The sequence below is a fragment of the Narcine bancroftii genome, chromosome 4 (genome assembly GCF_036971445.1).
Source record: "Narcine bancroftii isolate sNarBan1 chromosome 4, sNarBan1.hap1, whole genome shotgun sequence".
NCBI classification, from domain to species: Eukaryota; Metazoa; Chordata; class Chondrichthyes; order Torpediniformes; family Narcinidae; genus Narcine; species Narcine bancroftii.
Window position 1 is genome coordinate 237,475,050 of NC_091472.1, and position 23,051 is coordinate 237,498,100.

The window sequence follows — 23,051 nt, forward strand, 5'->3', positions numbered from 1 at the left end:
TCTGTACAAGAGGGAAGGGTTATGCCTGAACTGGAAAGATGATTTGCTAATGCTTTTTGGGAAGGTTTAAATTAGAGATGAGGCAGAGGAGAATTTGAGGGCTAATACAGTACTCAAAGAGAGTAAGTGAAGTGGACAGGATAGGCAGGAGTGCAGCAAAGTGAGAGAAGGACCAGTGGTATAAATTACATTTATTTCAATGCAAAGGGCTTAATAGATAAGGCAAGTAAACTCAGGGTTAGGAGTGGCTCAGTATACTAAGATATTACAAGCATAACAGAAAAGTGGCTAAGAGAAAAGCAAGACTGGCACCTCATTGTTCCAGAATGCTACAGGTGTGATAGAGGGCCAGGTGAGAGAGGGGGGGGGGGGCGGGGTGGGAGGCTTGCATTCTTGGAAAGGGAAGAGATAAGAACAGTGGTTTGAGAGGATATTTTTGGGAGATCATCTAATCAAACTATACTGGTAGAATTTAAAAAGAAAGAAGGGAATGTTCACCTTGATGGGGCTGTATTTATAGGCCTCAAATCGTCAAGGAGACTTGGAAGAGTAGTCGTGTAGGGAAATTGCACAGAGCTGTAATAATAATCAGATAGTATTATAGGAAAACTTTAATTTCCCATATATTGACTGGAGTAACATAGTACAAAGTGCTTGGAATTTATTAAGAAAGCTTCCTCAATTAAGATGTGGAGAGCCCACCTGGTGAATACAGAACACCTGACCTATTGTTATGAATGTGATAGGGCAAGTGGCTGAAGTGTTTATGGGAGGCTAATGGACCTTTCGTCAGGTATAGCTGTATAAATCTTATACCTAACGAAGGGTTGAGGCCCAAAAAGTTGGTTACCCTTTACTTTCCATGAATGCTGCATGACCTGCTGAGTTTCTCAAGTATGTTTGTGTATTGCATCAGTTTTGAGAAGCTTGGATCAAGCAAATCCTTTGATGAGTTCAGGAAGTGTACAAGTATGCTTAGAATGGAGAAACCAGTAGACCACAAAGAAGACATTAGATAACAGGTGGGATAAAAGAGAATACCAGAAGATTCTACCTCTATTAAGAATAAAAGAATTCTCATGAGAGAATATGTCCCATTAAAGAACAACAGGGGTGTAGTAAAAATTCGTAGCATGTTACCAGGACTGGTGGATAGGAATTATAAAGAGAGCCTGGAACTTTTCTCCCTGAAGCATTTAGTTGATGGAGGTTCATAAAACCATGAGGGGAAAATATAAGGTGAATTGTTATAATCCTTTTCCCAGGGTAACAGGGCATAGATTCAAGGTGAGAAGGGAGAGATTTAAAGCGGACCAGTTGGGTAATAATTTTTGACACAAGAGAGGGTTAGTGTGTGGAATGAGTTGCCAGAGGAAGTGGTTAAGGTGGATAGAATAACAAAGGTTAAAAGCTTCAGGTAAGGGATAGGAATTGTTTGGAAGGATATGGGCCAAGAGCATGAAAACGGGACAAGCTTAGGTAGGCAACTTGATCAACATGGATGAGCTGGGCTGAAAGTTTCCCTGCAGTCTTGCTCTATGTCTCTATCACTTTACTTAGCTCTCAGCAAGTGGCTACACAGAATAAATAAAGAATTGAGTGCAATAGTTGGGACACTGTGTTTGCTGAAATGCAAAACACTGGTTCCGCCGACAAGGAATAGTTCTATAGTTTGGTTGCCACACTGCAGTGGAAATGTGACTAAGATGGGAGAAATTTACCTGTATTGGAGGACCTGAGTTCAAAGGAGAGATTGAATGGACTTGGTCTATTTTCCTTAGAGCCTGCAAGATAGAGATATGTAGATACAAGATAGAGGCATGGATAGGGTAACCAGAGACTGTGTCCCATGACATTGGTGTCTAAAACCACAGGACAAAGGTTTAGGATAAGAGGGAGAAGATCTAAAGGGAATCTGAGAGGTCTATTTTCAACATGCTTGTATTTGGATAGAGCTGCCAGAGGAGGTGGTAGAGATAGGAACAGTGACAACATTTAAGAGGCATCTAGTTAGGTACTTGAATGGGCAGGGTACAGGGGGAGATGAATTAATGTAGGCATGAGATCAGCATAAATAGGCAAGGTGACCAGCATGGACTTGAAGGTCTAAAGGGCCTACTTGTGTGCCACACAACTCCATAACTCTCTGAATCGATCACTGTTCTTTCCCTCTCTGTACAAGAAGGAATGAGGAGGAATTTGCTGTGACAAATGAATTGATCTTCACCCACCAAATATTTATCATCAAGAAAGAAAAAAGCTTCTTTTCTCAAATGTTGCTTGATGTGCTGTGTCAATCAATTTACATTATTTCACTCTATTGTTACTTTCTATATTAGGCTGAAATTTATTGAGAAAGATGGGGAAGTAAATCTGGTAGCAGTATTAAATAAACAAGCTATTGAAGCATCCAGCAGGATGCATGTAGTTGTAAAGGCTAAGAAAGGTGGATTCAATTAAAATTCAGGAATGGCAAAAAGGCAACTATATTGCTCAATGTTGTCTGTGTAGTAGCATTGGAAATGTGGCTGATAGGACAAAAACTGTGCCAGATAAAAATATTTGCAATTGTGAATATTGGAGGTTAGCAGAATATAACTAGTTTAGAAGAGATGGATTCAAAGTTGTTAACAGAATTTTTCAGATCAATGAGTTTTGACTCAACAAGGGTAGGGTTCTACATGACAATGAAAATAATTCATCTGAAAAGGGTGAGTAATCCCAGTATCATTATTTTAAATTTTAAATTTGGACATACAGCATGGTAACAGATTCTTCCGCCTATGAGCCCCTGTGCCTCAAATGCCCCAATTAACCTACAGCCCGTACGTTTTGAAGGATGGGAGGAAACAGTGTTTGGTGTAATGTTGTAAACTGATGAGAAAACAAAAGAATGCAAATATTTCATCTGCGGAAAAGTTAATCTTGGTAGACTGAACGAAGGCCATATAGATGAAGAGAGGAAACAAGATTAGTGACTCGCTAAATAGCCAACAGGAAATGAATGAAGAGATCATCAGGGAACAGAATGATGATTTCCACATAGTTAATGTTGAGGATTGCTCAACATTAATGCTTCTGCACCTGTTCAAGATAGTGATTAAAACAAGACAGGATAATTACAAGATTATAGTAATGCCAGCTGAGAACTGTAATCAATGTAGAAAATTCATTATAAATGGCAATCAAAAGAAGTTCTTAGAAGACGTTTCTGTTTAATTCCAATAAATTTATTTGACAGTAGAAGAAAAAAACAACAGCCAAATATGCAAAAAGGTGAGCTGGTTGGGGACCAAAGAGGAACTCTTGTAGCATCAATGATACAAAACAAGGACTTTGCATCTGATTCACCAACCAAGAAAATAATGACAGTTCTGCATTAATAGAGACGGCTATGACAAGAATAGTTGACATAAAAATAGTTTGAAGAAGCACTTAAAAGACCAGCAGGCCTTGGTATCCACCTTGGATGGGCTGCATCTAAAATCGCTCAGGGAAAAAAGGGTGGAAAATATGGAGGCTCATGCCATAAACATCCAATCCTTCTTGTGCATTGCAGCAAGGCCAGAGGATAAAAAGACATTATTCTTGTCCTGAATGGACAGGGGCTTCAACTAAAGCAGTCACTTTCCTTCACGTTCCACAAAATCAGTCTGAGCTGCACTGGATACCTTTCCCTAAGTTCAGAGTCTTATCAGCAAAGTTCCTGTTCTGCCAACACAGTGTTCCCGGTGTGCAGCAGAGTTAAGAAGAGTGCCAAGTTATGATAGGAAATCAGAAGCTTCTCCTTATCTTGGAACACATCCCAGGGCACTGAAAGAGATAGCAGAAGATATTGGAAAGGCATGTGTGATAGTTTACCAAAATTCTCTGGACGTTGGGCAGGTCCAGGCAGATAGGAAGACAGTTAATGTCATGCTACTGTTGAAAAAGCAAAAGGCAGGAAAGGCCAGTTTGCTTAATCTTTGGAGTTGGCAAAATGTTTTAAGCTATCATTAAGGAAAAAATATCGAGACATCTAGATAGAATCTGTTCCGCCAGAGGGACACAGCAGATTCAGGAAGGGCAGCTCCTGTTTGACAAATTCACTGAAGTCTTTGAGGATAAACCAAATGCAGAGGAACAGGTGGGTGCTGTGCACTTGTATTTCCAGGGTTAGGGTTAGAGTGACATTTGATCAGGTGCTGCATTAAAGTCTATATTTAAGAAAAGGATGCATGGAGTTAGGGGTAATATATTAGCATGGGGATAAAGGATTGGTTGACCAATTAAAAGCAGAAAGTTAGGATAAATGGGGGTTTCTCTAGTACTGAGCAGAGAGCCACAGGGGTCAGTTCTGGGTACAATATGCATTAATGATTTGGAAGAAGGGGATCAAGCATACTGTATCTAAGTTTACTGATGATGCCAAATTGAGTGAAAAAAAATCGTGCAGAGGATACAAAGAGCCTGCAGAGATGGAGAAAGGTTAAGTGAGTGGGCAAGGATCTGGCAGATGGAGTACAATACTGGAAAAGGCAAGGTTATTCCCTTGGTAAAGAAAAATAGATCAGATTAATATTGAAATGGTGAAAGATTGCAGCTTTCTGTTGTGCAGAGAGATTGAGCAGTGCTCATGCACGAGTCATAAAAGGTTGGTTTGCAGGTGCAACCGGTAATCAAGAAGGCAAACAGAATATTGGCCTTCATTGCTAGAGGGATTGAATTTAACTGCAGGGAAGTTTTGCTGCAACTGTACAGGGTCACGATGGTTTGACATATGAACTATTGCGTGCAGCCTAGTCTCCAAGATGGACGAGCTTTGTAGCTGGTGCAGAGCAGGTTCCCTAGATTGATTCTGGAGACATTAGCCTCTGAGGGGAGATTGAGTCACCTGACACAATGCTTACTGGAATTCAGAAAACTGAGAGGGGATCTTATAGAATATACATTTATGAAAGGGATAGATAAGATAGAAGCAGGAAAGTTGTTTCCATTAAAAGGGGAGAGGAGACCTAAGGGACAGCCTCAAGATCAGAAAGTAGATTTCAGTTGGTGAGGAAATGCTTTTTCTCTGCCCAAGGAAGTAGTAGAGGGTGTCTCGTTACATTGACTTAAGAGGCAGAGGTGTCGTTTTTGGATGCAGATGAGCAGGTAGTGAATCTGTGGAATTTTTCGTCCAAGGAAGCAGTGTACATCAGCCAATCAAATATATTCAAGTAAAATCACAAAAATGCTGGAGGAACTCGGCAAGTCTCACAGCATCCATAGCTCTTCTTCAAGGTATGAATAAAAAGCAGGCAGGCACCTGAATTAAAAGAATGGGCAGAGGGAGGAATACAGACCAACAAACCAAAGCTGTAAATTGGATATGGAGAGGAGGACAAGAGAGGAAAGGTGAGAATTGATTGGGGGAGAGGGGTTTGGTTCTGTGAAAGGAGACAGAGGGGAAAGTGAAGCAAGAGACAGACATAAAGGAAAGGAGACATAGATAGAGATGGTGTGGGGGGAATAACAGAAACCAGAAAAGTCAATGTTAATTCTCTCTGGTTGGAGGGTGCCCAGATGAAAGATGAGGTGTCGTTTGGGACAGTCTGGCAGCACATGAGACCATGGACAGTGGACAGACATGTCAGCAAGGGAATAGGATGGAGAATGTAAATAGGTGGCCACTGGGAGATCCCTGCTACTGTGGTGGCCAGAGCTGAGGTACTCAACAAAACAGTCTCTCCAATGTAGAGGAGAGCACAACGAGAGCACTGGATGCAGTAGATGACCCCTGCAGATTCACAAGTGGAAGGACTGTTTGGGGTCCCATGTGGTGGTGAGGGAGGAGCAAGTTCAACTCCTCCTGTGGTCACAGGGATATGTGCAAGGGTGTGATTGATGGCGAAGGAGGAATAGATGAAGGGAGTCACAGAGGGAATGTTCCCTGCCAAAGGCAGAGGGAAGGAGAAGGGAAGGTGTGTCTGGTGGTGGGATGAGAGGTGAGCAAGGGAATGGTGCTGGCAATAACTTAGCCCTCACCTAAATATTCTCCATGAAACGCACATCTGCCTTGGTCCCCTCCACCTCCACGCACAACAAGGACATGATTCCCCTTGTCCTCACCTACCACCCCACCAGTCTCCACATCCAACATATCATCCTCCATCATTTGATGTCAATCACAGCATCTTCAGACTGTCATGAATTAAGAGTGATAAGGAAAAGGCAGATTGGTGGAGATGAGTCCATAACTAAATCGACCATGATTGTATTGATGACTGGTCTAGTACTGCTCCAGTTTCTTATGCAATGATGAATATTTATCCTCTCTTTCTCCTCTGCTTCTTAATAAATGAATTTAAAAAGGACCATTGTGACAAAATATCAGTTGTGACATATTCCAGAAAAAGGTAACATTTTGAGAATCATGAGAATCTCACTTCCTCTCCCCAGGTTCATATTGTTTACCTTCATATCCAAAGAATATTTTAATTACAACTTCTCTGAATCAATCGCTGATGAACTAACATTCAAACTAACCGACCAGTTGTATCTGATGTTGCTCCTTCCTCCTCTCTTCAGAAGGACTTTAAAGCATTGCTCTCTTTTCTTTTCTGTAATCTTGAGGACAGTCTACATTATCAGCCTCTATTTCAAGCTACTGGTTAAGAAAGAATCTAACAGCAGCACTCCGTTCTGACCCACTGTATTGCTGTGGTGAGTTTGAAATGGGAATCAAAATGTAAATAAAATTAACTTTAATCTTATCCTTAGCACATTAAAAGAGAGGTTTAACCCTGGTTTAAGGGCTTCTACAAGGTCACATACATTATAGCAATTATATTGGACTATATTCAAGCAAATTAATTAATCATCATTTTAACCTTTAGTGTGCTGTCTTCTCCAAATTGGAAATTAAATTCTCACCTCCAAGGATCGTCGTGTGGATTTGAACGATCTGATCTTTGTTCAGTGTTGTTAGTGGGGTCCCCAATTGTTGCTGCACAGTTTCCACATTCCGGAGATCAGGCACCTTAAAAATATACTTGGGGGATAGTGAAATCTGCCGCAGTTCATCTTCATCTACGTTGCCTGAACCGATGGTGAAAGGAGCTACCCCGGCCTGTTTCAGTGCCAGGGCTGCCTGACCAACATCATCGGCCGACCTGCTGGCAGTGAGCAGGATCAAGAACTGGGGTACACCTTCCTCCACCCTGCTCCCAGCAGGTCTCGTGAACATGTTCTGCTTGACATACTCCAGTGCTTTGCCAGTGTTGGCACTTCGCCCTCCTAGTTGCCTGAGATTATTTACCACATCCGTTAAGTCCCTTATCGTGGTGTAGCTGTTGAGGTAGAAGTTGACACTGGGATCTTCGCTGTACTGAACCAATCCAACTTGGACTTTGTCCCTTCCAACGTCAAGATTGTCGACCACTCTGGTGATGAATTTTTTAATTGCGGGGAAAGCAGGTCTGGCGTTCTCTGATCCATCAACGAGGAACACAACATCCCTCTTAACAGCTTCTGCACAAAATGAATAATAGATATTAAAAGATGAATTTGTGTAAAGGAGTGAAAAAAATAATGACACCTATATCATCTTTGCTATCTCTTTGGAATAATTCAAACTTCTCCCTGCGTTTATTACCTTTTCAACATCTGAATGGAAAAAAATAATTAGCACTGTGGAAAGCTTCCAGAAATCATTCAATGATGGGAATAAAGAATCAGATAATCTTTTCTGATTTCTTTTCATTTTCTGGTGGTTCCTTAATTATCTTTATTGGGAAGGCATAGTTAAATGAAGCAAAAAAAATTATGTTGTATTCTCATGGTTCTAAAACTGCTACAAACTCGACCCTGCCGAAGTTGTGATATTAATCAGTTATTGTCTTCTCTTGAAGGCTCCAAATGAACTACAAGGCTCCTGTTGAAATTATTAACCAAACATGTTCCATTGCCAGATTATCGTGTGGTCAACAATGTAATGCACAATTGAGAATTTTTTCGCCAACTGAATCTGAATATAGGTAACATTGCGTCGTCTGATCAGCCTACAATGTTCAAGCAACACCCTCTTTTATTGGATACTGTGGAAATGCCAATATTAGAAAAGGAATTGCACAGTTACATTTTTTGTGACTATTTATTATATATGTTGGCACACATATAAAATAATGGCATTATTTTAAACCTAATGTACATCTTCAAAGAAAATGCATACTTTACAACAACCTCTGCTTATTCAAGGCTCAGAGGAAGAGGTGATGGAATCAAGTCCATGGGAGGAGTTGCTCTTCTTTGAAGCTGATATTTTTCATCCCTATTAATTGAAATATATTCCCATGGCTCAGCTGGTTGGACCTTTTAGAACCCTAGAACTTAAAATATTACAGCACAGAAAGCAAGACCCTTGGCTGTGCCAAACTATTATTCTGCCTTGTCCCACTGACATTCACCCACTCCACAGCCCTCCATCTCTCTCCCATCCATGCACCTGTCAAAATTATTCTTAAATGTTAAAATTGAGCCCGCATTCACTTCAGCTGACAGCTCGCTCCACACTCTCTGTGAGAAGAAGCTTCCCCTCGTGTTCCCCCTAAACTTTTACCCTTTCACCCTTAACCCATGTCCTCTGGTTTGTATTTCACCTACCCTCAGTGGAAAAAGTCTGTTTGCATTTACTGAAAACAAAAGCTTGCTTGCATTTACATGTCACAAGTTTGCAGCACTAATTCCTGATGCTTGATCACAAACATCTAGGGCCATCCATTGTAATAATGAAGGACAGCTGCATGGACTTCAAAGTGTGGCGTTAAACGGAGGCCCCGTCAATTCTCTGTGATGAGGTGCCAAAGATCCAGTGTCACAATTCTGGAGAGCAGTTATCCTCAATGGACTGGCCAGGACATGTTCTTCGATCAGCATTAAAGTAAAGCATCTGTTTGTTATCATGTTACCTTCTTGGAATCATCTTGTGCTCAGAAGGACTGTAACAATTGAAGTAAAGGGCAGGGGAATCTGCACATGAACGATTGACTTCAGACCAGATGATCTTTGGATATTTAGAATACGATTTTAAAAATACAGTGATATTCAAATGAAGATATTTAATGAACTGCAAAATTCAATTTAAGAATTAATTAGCTGCAAAAAAACTTCAGTACATTCAGAGTTTGCGACATAAATTCACTGTTCTCACTCTTTCACTAAACAGTCGAGATTATGGGTTTAGCATGAATTATCTGGCTAAAGCTTTTTGTTCGAAACATATTGAGGGTGTAGGTTAATTGGATGTAAATTAGGCGGCATGGACCAAAATGACCTGTTACCGTGCTGTAGGTCTAAATGGAAGTAGAATTGTGATACAAATATACAGCACTACTGCAACATCATGGAAAACACTGACACCAATTTATGTCACACTAAAACTTTATTGTGTTCTTGAGTGGCCGATGTCATTGAACTTATTGAAAATAAAATAAAATGCAGATGCAGAAAATCATAAGATCAGGAAATACTGGAAACACTCCACTCACAGTGTCAATGAAGAGAGAAACAGAACATTCAGGCCTCTGTTTCTCTGTCTAAAAATATTCCTTGATGAGTATTTCCTGCATTTTTTGTTTACATTTCTTTAATGTTTCATGGTACATTTTTACTTTAAATTGAAAATGGCACTCTCACCTTTAGTGGTGGTTATGTGGATTTGAACAATCTGATCTTTGTTCAGTGTTGTCAATGGGGACGCCAAACGTTGCTCCAATATTTCCACATTCTGCAGATCTGGTACCTCGAAAATGTAGTCGGGAGACAGTGAAATCTGTTGTAGTTCATCTCTATCTGCGCCACCTGAACTGATGATGAAAGGAGCTACTCCGGCCTGTTTCAGTGCCAGGGCTGCCTGACCAACATCGTCGGCTGACTTGCTGGCAGTAAGCAGGATCAAGAACTGGGGTACACCTTCCTCCACCCTACTCCCAGCAGATTTCGTGAAGATGTTCTGCTTGACATACTCCAGTGCTTTGCCAGTGTTGACACTCTGTCCTCCTTGCTGCCTGAGAAAACGTACCACATCCAACATGTCTCTTTTTGTTGAGTAACTGTTTAAAAAGAAGTTGACATTGGGGTTTTCGCTGTACTGAACCAAACCGATTTGGACTTTGTCACTTCCAATATCAAGATTGTCGATCACTCTGGTGATAAAATTTTTAATTGAGGAGAAAGCAGGTCTGACATTTTCTGATCCATCAATGAGGAAAACAACATCCCTCTTGACAGCATCGACTGGAAAGGGAAGGAAAAGTTGAAGAACTTTATTGCAATTTTTCACAGTTTCACTAAGGCTATTTCTTCTATTCCCTTTGAGTAATAATGTGTAAGCATTTAGTAAATCAGATCATAACCCCAAAAATAGGAGCATATCAACAAAATGCTGGCATAAGGGATGATTACTAAACATTAATTTTGCCTGTCAATTACATATGATCTTTTCTCAATAGCTTTCCTCAAAAAGTTCAATTAATATGCATTTAAAAATCTCAGTGTGTCATTGCATGGTTATTTCTCATCAATATAATAGCAAATAAACATTTGAAAGTAATGTTTATCATTATACATTCATCAATGTGCCAATGCAATTGCTCTTTATTTCGAATCTGATTCAATGATTCCTCCATTATCCATAGGAATATCAATAATTTCCTATTTTATCAACATCCATTGGAGTGTATTTCATGATGAAACTGGACCAGAATTTCTATCAAATAGGACATACTCAAATGACTATGAAATCTACCTCTATCCATCCAAGATTTCAATTTATTTCCAGCATCCTTCCTACTCCTAATTAACTTAATTTTGCACTTCACTGAATCACGATGAACCTACACTATGTAGAGCACATTGTTTCTAACTGATGCTTTAAGAATGCTTGCGTCAACCATTTTAAGTGTTAGACTAGTAATACCCTCTTCTCAAGCAGGAGCTCTTCAGTAAGGATGTGGTGAATAAGAATGCACGAGCAGCTATTAGTTCTATTTTGCATTGGAAGAGAAAATAACCTGTATAGATCTCCACTGCAGAAATCAATTGAAGCCAAAGTATTAAATATGTTTAGAGTCATTTATTATCCTTAGTCCTGGAGCAATTAAGACATTTAAAAGAGAAAGGTAGGAGAGGGCCCCATCTTTAGATGACCAGACATGATCACGTTGAGTGGCAGAACAAGTTTATGGGGCCAAGTTGCCTATTCCGGTTTCTGTTTACTATGTTTCAGTGTAAATCCCTTCTCTTCTGCATGGCTCCAAATACATGAACAGCATAGCCATTGCCTGTGGGATGTCAGCAATGGGAAAGGTGCAGCAACCACTCCATGGTCTCCCCTGGTTCAGACACTTTAAGCCAGTGTCCTGCCATTCAATGCTGGTCTGGCTGGGTGTCAGTAGCACAAATATGTTCAAGTTTATTATCATCTGATTGAACATATACAACCTGATGAAATAATATCTATCCAGACCATGGTGCACATAAAAAACACATAATACATAATGATCACATAAATAATCAATATAAATATATAAAAATATTTGGGATAGAAACATAGAAGATAGGAGCAGGAGTAGGTCATTCGACCCTTCGAGCCTGCTCCGCCATTCAACGAGATCATGGCTGATCTTAAAGTTCAGTACCCCGTCCCCGCCTTCTCTCCGTAACCTTTAATACCCTTATACTGAAGAAATATATATTCAGAAATTAAGACTCTAGTGGGCAAAGGAGTTAAGGGTTATGGGGATAAGGCTGGAAAGGGGTACTGATGGTCGTGATCAGCCTTGATCTGTAAAATGGCGGTGCTGGCTCGACAGGCCGAAGGAGCCTACTCCAGCTCCTATTGTATATTGTCTATATATCTAATTCCCTCTTAAATATATTTAATGAACCTGCCTCTACTGCCCTCTGTGGCAATGAATTCCACAGATTCACCACCCTCTGGGTATAGAAATTCCTCCTCATCATCCTCCTCTTCCGCTTACAGAATACTGTATTCAATCCTACAGCCAATAATGGGAAGAGGGGGAATTATATTTTTTAAATTTTAGACATACAGCACAGTAAAAGGCCTTCCCAGCCCACAAGCCCATGACACCCAATTACATCAATTAACCTCTTAACCCTGTACGATTTTGGAGGGTGGGAGGGAATCGGAGCACCCAGAGGAAACCCACGCAGGTCATGGAGAGAATGTACAAACTCCTTCCACACGGCACCACATTCTAGCGCTGTAAGAGTGTTGTGCTAAACGTTAGCAAACTTCCCAAGTCTCACCACAGCAGCTGATTGTATGCCCAATATGATAGCAGCAAGGACCCCACCAATACAGGATTGTGGTATCAACCGCAAACCTCCATGAACAGAGCAGAAAGAAAAGAATGCCATTTTCTCAAGGCCACGAAATCTATTCAGAAATTATACTGGATCTCATGCTGGGACTGCGTGCAAATGGAATGAGCAACTGGCTCTCTGAGACCATTCTACGGCCTTAGAAAAATCATACAGGAAATGTTGGTATCTGCAGTGAGGGTATCGATAGGCCCACCAACTTCAGGAATGGAGTTATACTGAACCGCCACTAAACCCATTTTATTCTTAAACTAACGATGTGATTTTGCACTTTCAACATTTTGTACTTCTCATTTATTGGCTGATGTAAAAAAAAAGCCAGCACAGCCAGAGCTGCTGTAATGGCAGCGATGCTGCTGGAGTGGACATGGGAGAGCTGGGAGTGACACAGCGCTGTTCTGCAGAGTCCTGCTGCCTGGTTCCAATGCTGACAGCTCCATAAATGCATTAAGTGGCCTGTTAAAGTAGCTGATGGTGTGTGTGTATTTTTTTTTAAATCCTGCAACCATTATGGTCTTTGCTCAAGTTGGAACTGTCTGTGCTGGGCAGAGGACCACAAGGGATTGCATACTCTGGGGAAGCAGCAGGTTGGTGCAAGGCAGTGAAATGAGGAGAACATCCCCAATTCAGGAGAAGCACAGGAGACAAACCTGCAGGATGGTGAACAGCGAGGGGCTCAGCAACTGAAGGACCCACACAGTCCGTGGGCTGCTGGTGATGCGGCCAAAGGACTCACGCAGGCTGCAAGCTCCTGGCAATGTGCCGAAGATCCCACAGAGGATGCGGGCTGCTGGAAACTGGCTCAAGGGTACTAGGTATCGGAACCAGGATTCGAGAGGGTGTTAAGGTCGAGAAGGGCTGCTGAAGGGCTTAGGGCACTGAGGGCTTCCTAATCATATCAGAAGCTTGGATCTGGAGCTCGGGTTGCCAATGCTTTAAAATGGAGTCTGTGCGGGAGCAGGGTCTGCAGAAGTGCTGGAGGTGAATCCACAGACACTCAGCATCTCTGAAGGAATTCTCTTTTTCTCCTATTGCTAGGGGCACCGGAAAATGCTCACAACTCCTCTTGCTCTGCTTTGAGCAGACAAAGGTTCAAGTTTATCATCCATATAACATTTTTAATGTATTATTATGTGACAATTAAAGGAACATTTGAGGCCTTTGAAAATAAGCTCTTTATTAAATTCTAGATTTGAGAAATTTTCTCTAAAATTATAAATTTTCCTCCTCAGCCTATGCAGCTATCAAGGTACAATATTTTAATGATAAGATAATCATTTTTGATATGGCTAAAACTAACAGTTCAAGCTCAGTTATTCGTATGTATATCAAAGCACAGTGAAAGTTTCTATATGTGCAATCCAGTGAGTCATCCCATACAGAGTACAGCAATAAAATCATTGAGTTGATGTACAGAATTCCAGAGATGGACGAGTTGGAACAGAGTAAAGGCCACATTAATTTTCTAGTGTGATGTTTGTTCAGGAGCCTGATGACATAGTATAGAGTACATCCCTCAAACCGAACATTCTTACAGAAAGCATTCTGCAATGATCAATGCTCACAGCCATCTGAAACCTCATCCTTTTCAGGTTTGAGGAACATTAAAAATCTTACCGTTGAAAGATTCATTCTCACCCTTATTTCTTGAGCAATTTAATAGAATAAGGCAAAATATATCACAGCCTCTTACCTTCCTCAAAAGTAACCACTGTTCTCATTTTAGATAATAGCTCCTGTTGAATGACTGATAAATCTTGGAAGTCCCTCATTGTTAAAATAAATGCTGGATCAAATACAATCTTTTGCAGCTCAGATGTGTCTGCACTTTTGGCTCCGATAGCAATGGGCACAATTCCAGCGAGTTTCACCCTCCCTGCTGCCGGCCCAACATCGTCCCTGGATTTCCCTGCAGTGATGAGCACCAGGATCTGTGAGACACCAGGATCTCTCCTGCCACCAGCAGATGGGGTGAAGACATTCTTAGCGACAAAATCCAGAGCCAGGCCCGTGTTGAGGGGTCTTCCTGTCGTTGGTGAAAGTCTTCTGATTGCTTCCAAAATTTCCTCTTTAGTTAAGTAAGTATCAAGGCCAAATTCAACCCTCGGGTCTGAACTGTATCGAACCATGCAAATTTTATCATTGTTGGGTCCAATTTCAAGCTGCTGGACTACTTGAATCAGAAATTCACGGACTTGAAGAAATGATTGCCCCATTCCAGCAGAACCATCAATAAGGAAGACAATGTCCTTCTTCAATGCTACAATAATATTTTAAAAATAGTACAAATATAAAAATCTACGAGAAAGAGCTACAGGCAACTTTCAATCAACATAGAGAATAATGATAATAAAATATTTAACTTCGAGGAGGTATCTGGGGTACAGATTGAATCCTTGGGTTAGCTTCAAAGGAATGAATTTTGGAGGCAAATGTGAAACACACACAAACTGTTCTTGTCTCTATCTAAATGGGGTGGTGCGACGGTTAATGCTTCTGTTGCACAGCTATGGCCATGCGAGTGAGATCCTGATCTCAGTGGCAGACTATGCCTTTTCTCCCTGTGAACCCATATGCATGTAACCCAAAATTTTCTTCTTGATTTTGATGGCTGGTGTAAAATACCCCTTGATGTACATAACTGCCAAAAGGATTAAAGAGGAGTGGATAGGTGTATGAAAGACAATATTTAGATTTATTTACTGCTGTCACATGTGGAGATGCAGTGTTCTTTTGCCTGCCATTCAAAGGTTAGTAGTAACGAGTCATTACTTTCCTGTAAGAGTTAAGCAGAGAAAAAGGTGAATACATTCCTTCGGAGACAGAGAGGGTTTGAGGGTCAAACTGCCTATCTCTTACAGCTGCCTCACCCAATGCCCCTTTGCAAGGTCTTACAACAAAATAAAAAGGGAGATGGAGCTGGTGGGGTTGCTCTGTTGGGTTCTTGCGTGAATATGAAAGACTGAATTGTCTTCCCATGTTTTAGTAGGCAGTTCATTATTGATTCCCGAGAGCACAAAGTGTGAGAACCAAGCTATTGATGACTCTAGAGCACACATGTCAAACTCAGGCCCGCGGGCCAAATTTGGCCCGTGATATAATTATATTTGGCCCGCAAGATCATATCAAATATGTATTAGAGCTGGCCCGCTGGCCGCCGTGCCAGTATAGCACATGCACAGCTAATACTACAAATCCCAGAATGCTTTGCAAATGCATTGATGCCAGCCTGTCAGCCTGCTAATCGCCCCACCTCCTCTCTTTACTTTCATTAGCATCTGCGACCTGTCGCCTCACTCACATGTAATAAACCCCTTATGAAAAATGGCCAAACGAAAGACAGAAAATGGGACCTTTAAAGACAGGTGGGAGGCGAACTCTGACCCCACAGTTTGATGAACTTGCATCTAAGAAGAGATGCCAAGTATCTGGTTTAGACCCAGGTGCATCAGAGTAAATCACAGTGTAGCAAGCTAAGCTTGGATTAATATTTTCTTTGGTTAACTTTGGAGTGTTAAGATTGGATTTTCATTGAAGCAAGTTGATATTTTTTTGACTTGTTGGCTTGTGAAAAAAAATACATTTAAAAGGAGCTTAAAGGCTATAGAGAAATATTACTTATTGAATATTTTTTTTATTTCTCATTTGTTAATGCTTCTTCTGGAAAGAGTTTAACCAAACCTATTATGAAACATTTATTTTAATAAGAAAAAGTTTAACATTACATATGTTGAAAGAAGAGAAAACATGCAGATGTTGTTGAAAATTTTCAATAAATATTTAGTTTGGTCCACAACTTAGTCCAAGATTTTAATTTTGGCCCTCTGTGAATTTGAGTTTGACACCCCTCCTCTAGAGGAACTAAAACAGTGGGTACAATTACAATGTTCAAAAGATGCATGTGGATATAAAAGGTTTTGAAGGATGTGGACCAAAATGCAGGCAAGTGGAACCAGGCCTAAATGCCATCTTGGTCAGCATGGAAGAGTTGAGCTGAGGGGCCTGTACTGTGCTATATACTTTATCTCTAAGAATCCATCTGCAGTAGCTTAACTGAAATGACAAAGTGATGTTATAGCAGCTTCAATTTCATTTAACATCTACCAGAACAACATTTAGAGCTGTAGCCTTAAAGGGGGATAACCCCACATTCAAATAATTTCATTTTATTTCGCTTCCACAAGGCCAAGCCACCCAAATATACCCATGAGACTAATTAACCTACCAATCTTTGGAAAATGGAAGGAAACCAGGAGAAAACATATGTAGACACAGGGTGAGCATACAAACTCGTTATAGACATCAGCGGGTTTGAACCCATGTCGTTGGTACTCTAATAGCATGATGCTGATCGCCTTGGTAACCTGACAACATCAGGCACTTTCTCACTTACAGTCATGGAGTAATTCAGTATGGAACCAGGCCCTTTAACCTAAATAGTCCATGCTGACCAGGTTGTTTAATCAAATTTATTCCATTCACTAGGATTTTCCTCCACAACTTTCCTATCCATGGATCTGTCTAGATGTCTTTTAAGCATCAGAATTATGCCTACCTCTGCAGCATCCTCTGGCAGTACATTCCATGTACCTACCACTGATCCAGTAACACAGGTACCATGGTTTCTTACAGATGCAGATATAATCTTAAAAAAGCCAATTTGCTTCTTAATTGAAAAATGAAACCACTAAGGAAAAAATGCAATTTTAATACAAAAGATTGTAAAAATACCTATGATCTATCAAAATGACTTATCTAGATGTGTTGTTTGAAAGTGGTTTAAAACTGATTAGTTCACAGCTTTACATCGGAAACCATTAACAATATCCACAAACAGGACTCAATTCTGAATGACATGGCAAAAGTAGAAAAATAATTAGACATTTTTGACATTCAATATACCTGTAAGTGTTACAGTGATTCCTCCATGAACCAATGTTCGGACTGATGATGACACTGTATCCCGGATATCAATCAAGTTATTAAAGTTATTTAGTTGGAAGGCAGTGTGATGATTAAATGCAATACGCTTCACTTCTTCCTCTTCTGCTTCACCTACTCCAATTGCAATGACAAGGATGTCTTCTCGTGCCAGGGCTTCTGCATATGGTCTCACATCATCATTTGACCTTCCAGCTGTAACAACGAGCAATATCTGGGGAACCCCATCCTCTATCCTGCTTCCTGTACTTTTGGTAAAGACGTTCTTATGAACATAGTCCAATGCCATGCCAGTGTTAAGGATCCTGCCACCTTTCAGCTTGAGCCCATTGACATGGGCCACAACGTCAGACTTAGTGCTGTAACTGTTTAGATAGAATGCAGCTTTTGCATCATTACTGTACTGTACCACAGCCACTTGCACACTGTTTCTTCCAATGTTAAGGATCTCAATTATGCTTCTGATAAAATTACGGAGAACAGGGAAATATACATTCCCAACATTGATAGATCCATCAATCAGGAACACAATATCTCTCTGGTTCACTACTTGTGTCACAACTGGAAAAGAAAATACAATGTGAATTTTTAGACGTTGTACAGAACCATTTCCCTAAGATCTGGAAGAACTAACTCACTCATTACTGAAAGGTAACATGATGTTATAGGATTTTTTTTTTTAAATTCTAGCCACTAATGTACCAAACTCAAGGACTAGTTCTTCCTAAAATGTGGAAAGTTGAACTGACCACTTTATACATCAGAAACCTAATTCATGATTTGTAAATGTTCTGCATGGTGGTGAAAATTATGGAGTTGCAGATGCTGAAGATCTGAAATAAAGCAAAACAGGCAGAAACTCTCAACAGATCACTCAGCTTCTGTGCGAAGATTAACGGGGTTAATATTTCAGGTCAGGGATCTTTCATTAAACATTTCTGGTTTTATTTAATTCTGCATGTTTCCTTTTAGATTCAATGATCTCAGTTTTAGAGAAAGATCACCCAGACACTTCCTTCGTTGAAATAAACTTGCTGGAAATGCTAAGATCAATTGGCATTTGTGATGAGAGAAATGAAAATACAAGAGATGGCAGATGCTGGACTCTACCCAAGGTTACAGCAAAAAAGAAGTTATTCCAACAGCATCCACAGGGGAAAATGAATTTTTCTGGTTGAAGCCTTGTTTCAGAAATGGTGGAAGAAGACGAGATGAGAAAAGAGGCAGAGAGGAGGGTGAAGGTGGAAACAGCAAGGAAGAGGATTGGTGTGGGAACATTGGGACAGGGTGGGGTTGATGGTGGGCAGATGGAGAAAGTGGGCAATGGAAAAGGGTATAAGGAAGAAGAGGTTCCAGAATGAAGCGGCAGTGTGAGAGGAAGTAGGTGGAACATATGAGAGAGCAAGAGAGAGGGTTATTTGAAACTGGAGAACTCAATGTTTACTCCACTGGATTATAGATTACCAAACTATGGGTCACAGAGTACGTGCTTGGTCTCATTGAAGTAGAGGAGGGGACATCAAGAAGAGCAAAGGCAGCAGGTGATTTAGGAGAAGGTTCACGTGAATCAAGATCAAGATTCAAGATTTTTTCACTGCCACACAGCAAAACCAAAAAATATACAATTTTCATGAAATACTTTAACTTTTCCTTGTTTTTGCAAACAAAGAGTTGTCGTTAGCATTGCCCAGCACCCCAACAATAAAAGAGAGTCCCCTCAGAGTCTTAATGCCCACAGATTTGCCTCCGGTACTCCCACAGCCTCTGCAACTACACAGACTCCCCCTGTTCAATTTTCAGAAACCCAAGATCCAGACCCAAATCTCCAATATGATCAGGAAGTGCCCAAGGTCCCACGGAAGCCCTTCTTGCCCCCAGCACTCTCACGAGCCCCTGTTCCAATACCTGGTTCCCATGAGCCAGCCTCCAGCAGTCCACAGCCTGTGTGGGTCCTTCAGTCACTGAGCCCCTCGCTAGTCCATGGGGTAATCTCCCAGGCCTCTCCTCAACGGGAAGTTTTCTTCTGTTTCTGATGTCTTGTGCCTGTCTACTGCTCCCATGGAGTTTGCAACCCCTCGTGATCCACTGCCCAGCATAGGTGAAACTACCTTGAGCATATACCTCTATGGTTACAGGATATTAAATAAAACCATCTTTGGCTCCTCTAACGGACTGTACAAAATCCGTACTGAGCCGACAGCATCACAACCAGGCGGAGCAATGCTATGTCTCCTCTCCCCACTCTCCTGGGTCCACACCAGTGGAATCTCTGCCTCACCTGAGAAGAGGTGAGGGAGAAGGTATGGTGAGAGATGTGACTCCGCCCGAGGTTGCAACAAAATGTAGGTGGGGTAGGTGGAAGGATGGGTGAGGGGAAGGAAAGTGAGTCACAGAGAGAGAGAGAGAGAGAAGGGGGTGGGGAGAGCAAGGCATGACCAATGGTGGCATCATGTAACAGTTGGTGGAAGAGTCAAGGAATGATATGCTTGGATGCAGAGGCTGGCTGGAGCAAGAAGCAAGGGAAAACTCTCACCAGTTCTGTCTGGGTGGAAGGAGATGGAGGAAGTGTGGGTGAGGGTTTTGTCAACAGTGAAATGTCCTGAAGAAGGACATTTTGAATTTGTCCATTTCCCTCCATGGATGCGGTCGAACCCGTTGTTCCTCCGGTGTTTTGAAGAACACCTGCAGGTGCAGGGGTTGAGAGCAATACACAAGTGTGTTGGAGAAATTCAGCAGGTCACACAACATTCACAGGAAGTAAAATAGCCTGAAGAGGGGAGAGGAGTAGAAGCACAAGCTAGATAGAGGTGGGAAAGTAGAAGGGAAGTGATGGGAGAAAGAGGACAGGAGAAGGAAGGGAGGGGTGGGATGCTGAAGGAAATGAGGCAGAGGAATGAGAGAAAGAGACAGGGTAAGAGGGCTAACAAAAATTAGAGATGGCTATGAATGCTGTCTTGCTGAAGGCTGCCAAGAAAGAGCATGCATTGTTCCTCCAATTTGCAGGTGATCGATCAATAAAAATGTGGGGAAGGGGGGGAGGAGGAGAAGAGGGATGAAATGGGAGGAGACAGACAGGCTAACAGATAAGGTCACAAGCCTGTTTTTCCTGGTTCCTAATGAAGGGCTCAGACCTGAAACATTTATGGTTTTTAGTCTGTAGGCATATAACGACAGAATCGAGGAATTTTGCTGCTTCGCGGGAAGTCTAAAAAGGAATGTGAAGGAATGTTGAGCCAATTTATCCTGCAGGACTCCGACAACTTTTTCCAGTGTAAAGTTCGCTGAAGGCCATTCCCTCTACTGCACGCCCAACCACCGGGACTGTTGCACTCAGGTACTCGCAATCTAAAAAGAAGCCCACTGTGAACAACGATGCAGGGAGTGATTACGTTAAATTTCTTTTCCGCGATTTTCCCGACATTGCAGTCCAAAAACATAATTTGTTATCTTTTACTTCCAATGGATCCTCCAGAGGAATATCGTCTTTTTTTGTTGCTTGAAATGTTTAGTAAGCCCCCAATAATTTGATCAGAAGTGGAAAAGCAGGAAAGTAAGTATTTGTTAAGTTGCATGGAAGGGGTGGAATAGAAAGACAAAAGGAATATCTCCTAATAAATGGTCCCATATTGACTGATCGACTCTCTATGGATGCTCACTGACAGACGCATTGCATCCTCCAGCTTTGTTTTGTTCACTCAACATTCCAGCATCTGTAATTCCTGTGTTTCTCTGAAGAAAAAGATTGTTCAGAAGACACAGGTTTTGTTAAAATTGTCTAAGAGAGGATGATGAAAACTTGGCAATCATTGCTAATCCATGCAGAAGAGAGTAGTCAGATTTAAAAGGAGAAAGAGAGAGAGAGAGTCCTGGAGTTGAGAGAAGCAGACAGAACACCTGCTGGAAATCGACCATGCGCAATGCAGGTTATACTGAGCAGAACTGGTAATACTCAAAGCAACATTTCACGTGAATGTACAGGGTTCGTCTACTGCACCTCGCGCTCCTATTGTGGCTTCCTCTACATCAGAGAGCCAGGAAGCAGACTGGGAGATTGTTTCATTGATCACCTTCACTTTGCTGCAATAACAGGGACCACTCAATGACCAACCATTTAATTCCACACACTGTTCCCACACCAACAGGTCTGTCTGTAGTCTCATGCACTGCCAAACCAGGGTCACCCACAAATTGGAGTAACAACACCTAATATTCCATCTGGGCACTTGCCAACCAGACAGCATTAATATTGACTTCCTCAATTTCCATTAAACCCCTCCACCAAGTTTCTCTCTTCCCTATTCCTGTTTCCTTTACTACCGCTCGCCACCACTTCCTGGTCCTTTCCATTCAGACATACCTTCTTCCACTATCTCTTCTCAGCTTTTTTTTACTCTACCCTCCCACCTATGACTTATTACCTGTACGTCTGTCCTCCTCCCCGGCCCCTTCCTCCCTCCTCTCCTTTTTATCAGGCACTTGTCTGCTTTTTGTTCCTACCTTGAGGAAGGGCTCAAACATTGGTTACCCTTAACTTTCTATGGATGATGAGTGACCTGCTGAGTTTCTTCAGCCCCTTTGTATGTTGCACTACACCGCAAAGTCTGCAGTCTTTCCTGCTTAACATAAACAGAGAATCTGTAGATGACCTTACAAGATAAATGACCAGTTTTGTTTGTTGAATTCAATGCAAGACTTCAATTGTTCCTATCCACATCCTCTCGCAGGCGAATGAGAATGAATATGGTTGGACAGTTCAAAGATTCCTCACAGTGGACCTGACTCCTCCTTTAGGTGTGTGACTCAAACCAAGAAAGGCTGGATGTTAATGGATGGGACAGCCTGCTGCCATTCTATTTCATTTTTCTAATGCAAGGACCTCCCCACTTGGCACTCACATCAAATTAATATGTCAGTCGGTATTTGTCAAAGGAACTATAAAGTATCAATATCAGTACAAATCTAAACAGTGAAACAAAATATCGCGAGGGATTATATTACCTTCTGTAATGGTAACCGTGGGCTCTTCCGTAATCACCGTGGGAGTGGTCAACTTGGATAACTTTGTGATCAGGGTTTTCGGTTTCAAAAGCAGATTTCTAAAATCGGTGGCCTCGACTACCAAAGAGGGGGAAAATGCGATCTCCCGCAATTCTGCTGGATCCGCATGACCAACTCCAACAGCAAAGGTCATGATTGCGTTTTTCTTTAATTCCAGTGCAGCTGAGCGAATGCTATCTGTTGATGCTCCACTCGTGACCAGAACCAGAAATTGGGGGATGTTTTGCTCCCTGCGACTCCCTGCAGATGCGGTAAAATGTTCATTGAGGACATACTCCAGCGCCGCCCCAATGTTACGTTCAGTTCCGCCTCGCATGCGCAGTTTTTTGATAGACAATTGTAGTGAATTTTTATTGGTCTTGGCGTTCAATAAAAACTCAGTTTTTTGCGTATTACTGTACTGTACGACAGCAACTTGCACCGCATTTGGTCCAATTTGAAATTTATTAGTTATTTTTAACACAAATTCACGCATTTTCAAAAAATTCTGGTTTCCCACACTGGAGCTGCCGTCCATCAGAAACACTATGTCTCTCCTTCTATCTGGAACTGGAAAACAACATTCAGTTAGTTTCATCTTGAAAAATATTCCCTATTTACAAGTAGGCAAAGACAATCAGGTAAACTTGGATTTGCAGTGGTAATTCAACATTGATATTCCCTTCAACATTATTAAATACATTTTT

At 41.4% G+C, this 23,051-nt stretch overlaps 1 protein-coding gene across 8 annotated transcripts in view; it reads right to left on the reverse strand.

Moving 5' to 3' along the window:
* The window catches only part of LOC138761742 (collagen alpha-3(VI) chain-like), a 380,600-nt gene that overhangs the window by 311,755 nt on the left and 45,794 nt on the right, over positions 1–23,051 (reverse strand). For 6 of the 8 annotated variants that reach the window (XM_069934408.1, XM_069934409.1, XM_069934410.1 and 3 more), the window contains 5 exons: positions 22,306–22,914; positions 17,269–17,868; positions 14,060–14,626; positions 9,655–10,254; positions 6,895–7,491 (listed from right to left, as the gene is read on the reverse strand). In XM_069934408.1, coding sequence (XP_069790509.1) covers positions 6,895–7,491; positions 9,655–10,254; positions 14,060–14,626; positions 17,269–17,868; positions 22,306–22,914 — 2,973 coding nt within the window. The remainder of the gene's footprint in view (positions 1–6,894; positions 7,492–9,654; positions 10,255–14,059; positions 14,627–17,268; positions 17,869–22,305; positions 22,915–23,051) is intronic. The other 2 variants (XM_069934411.1, XM_069934414.1) reach the window with 2 other exon arrangements.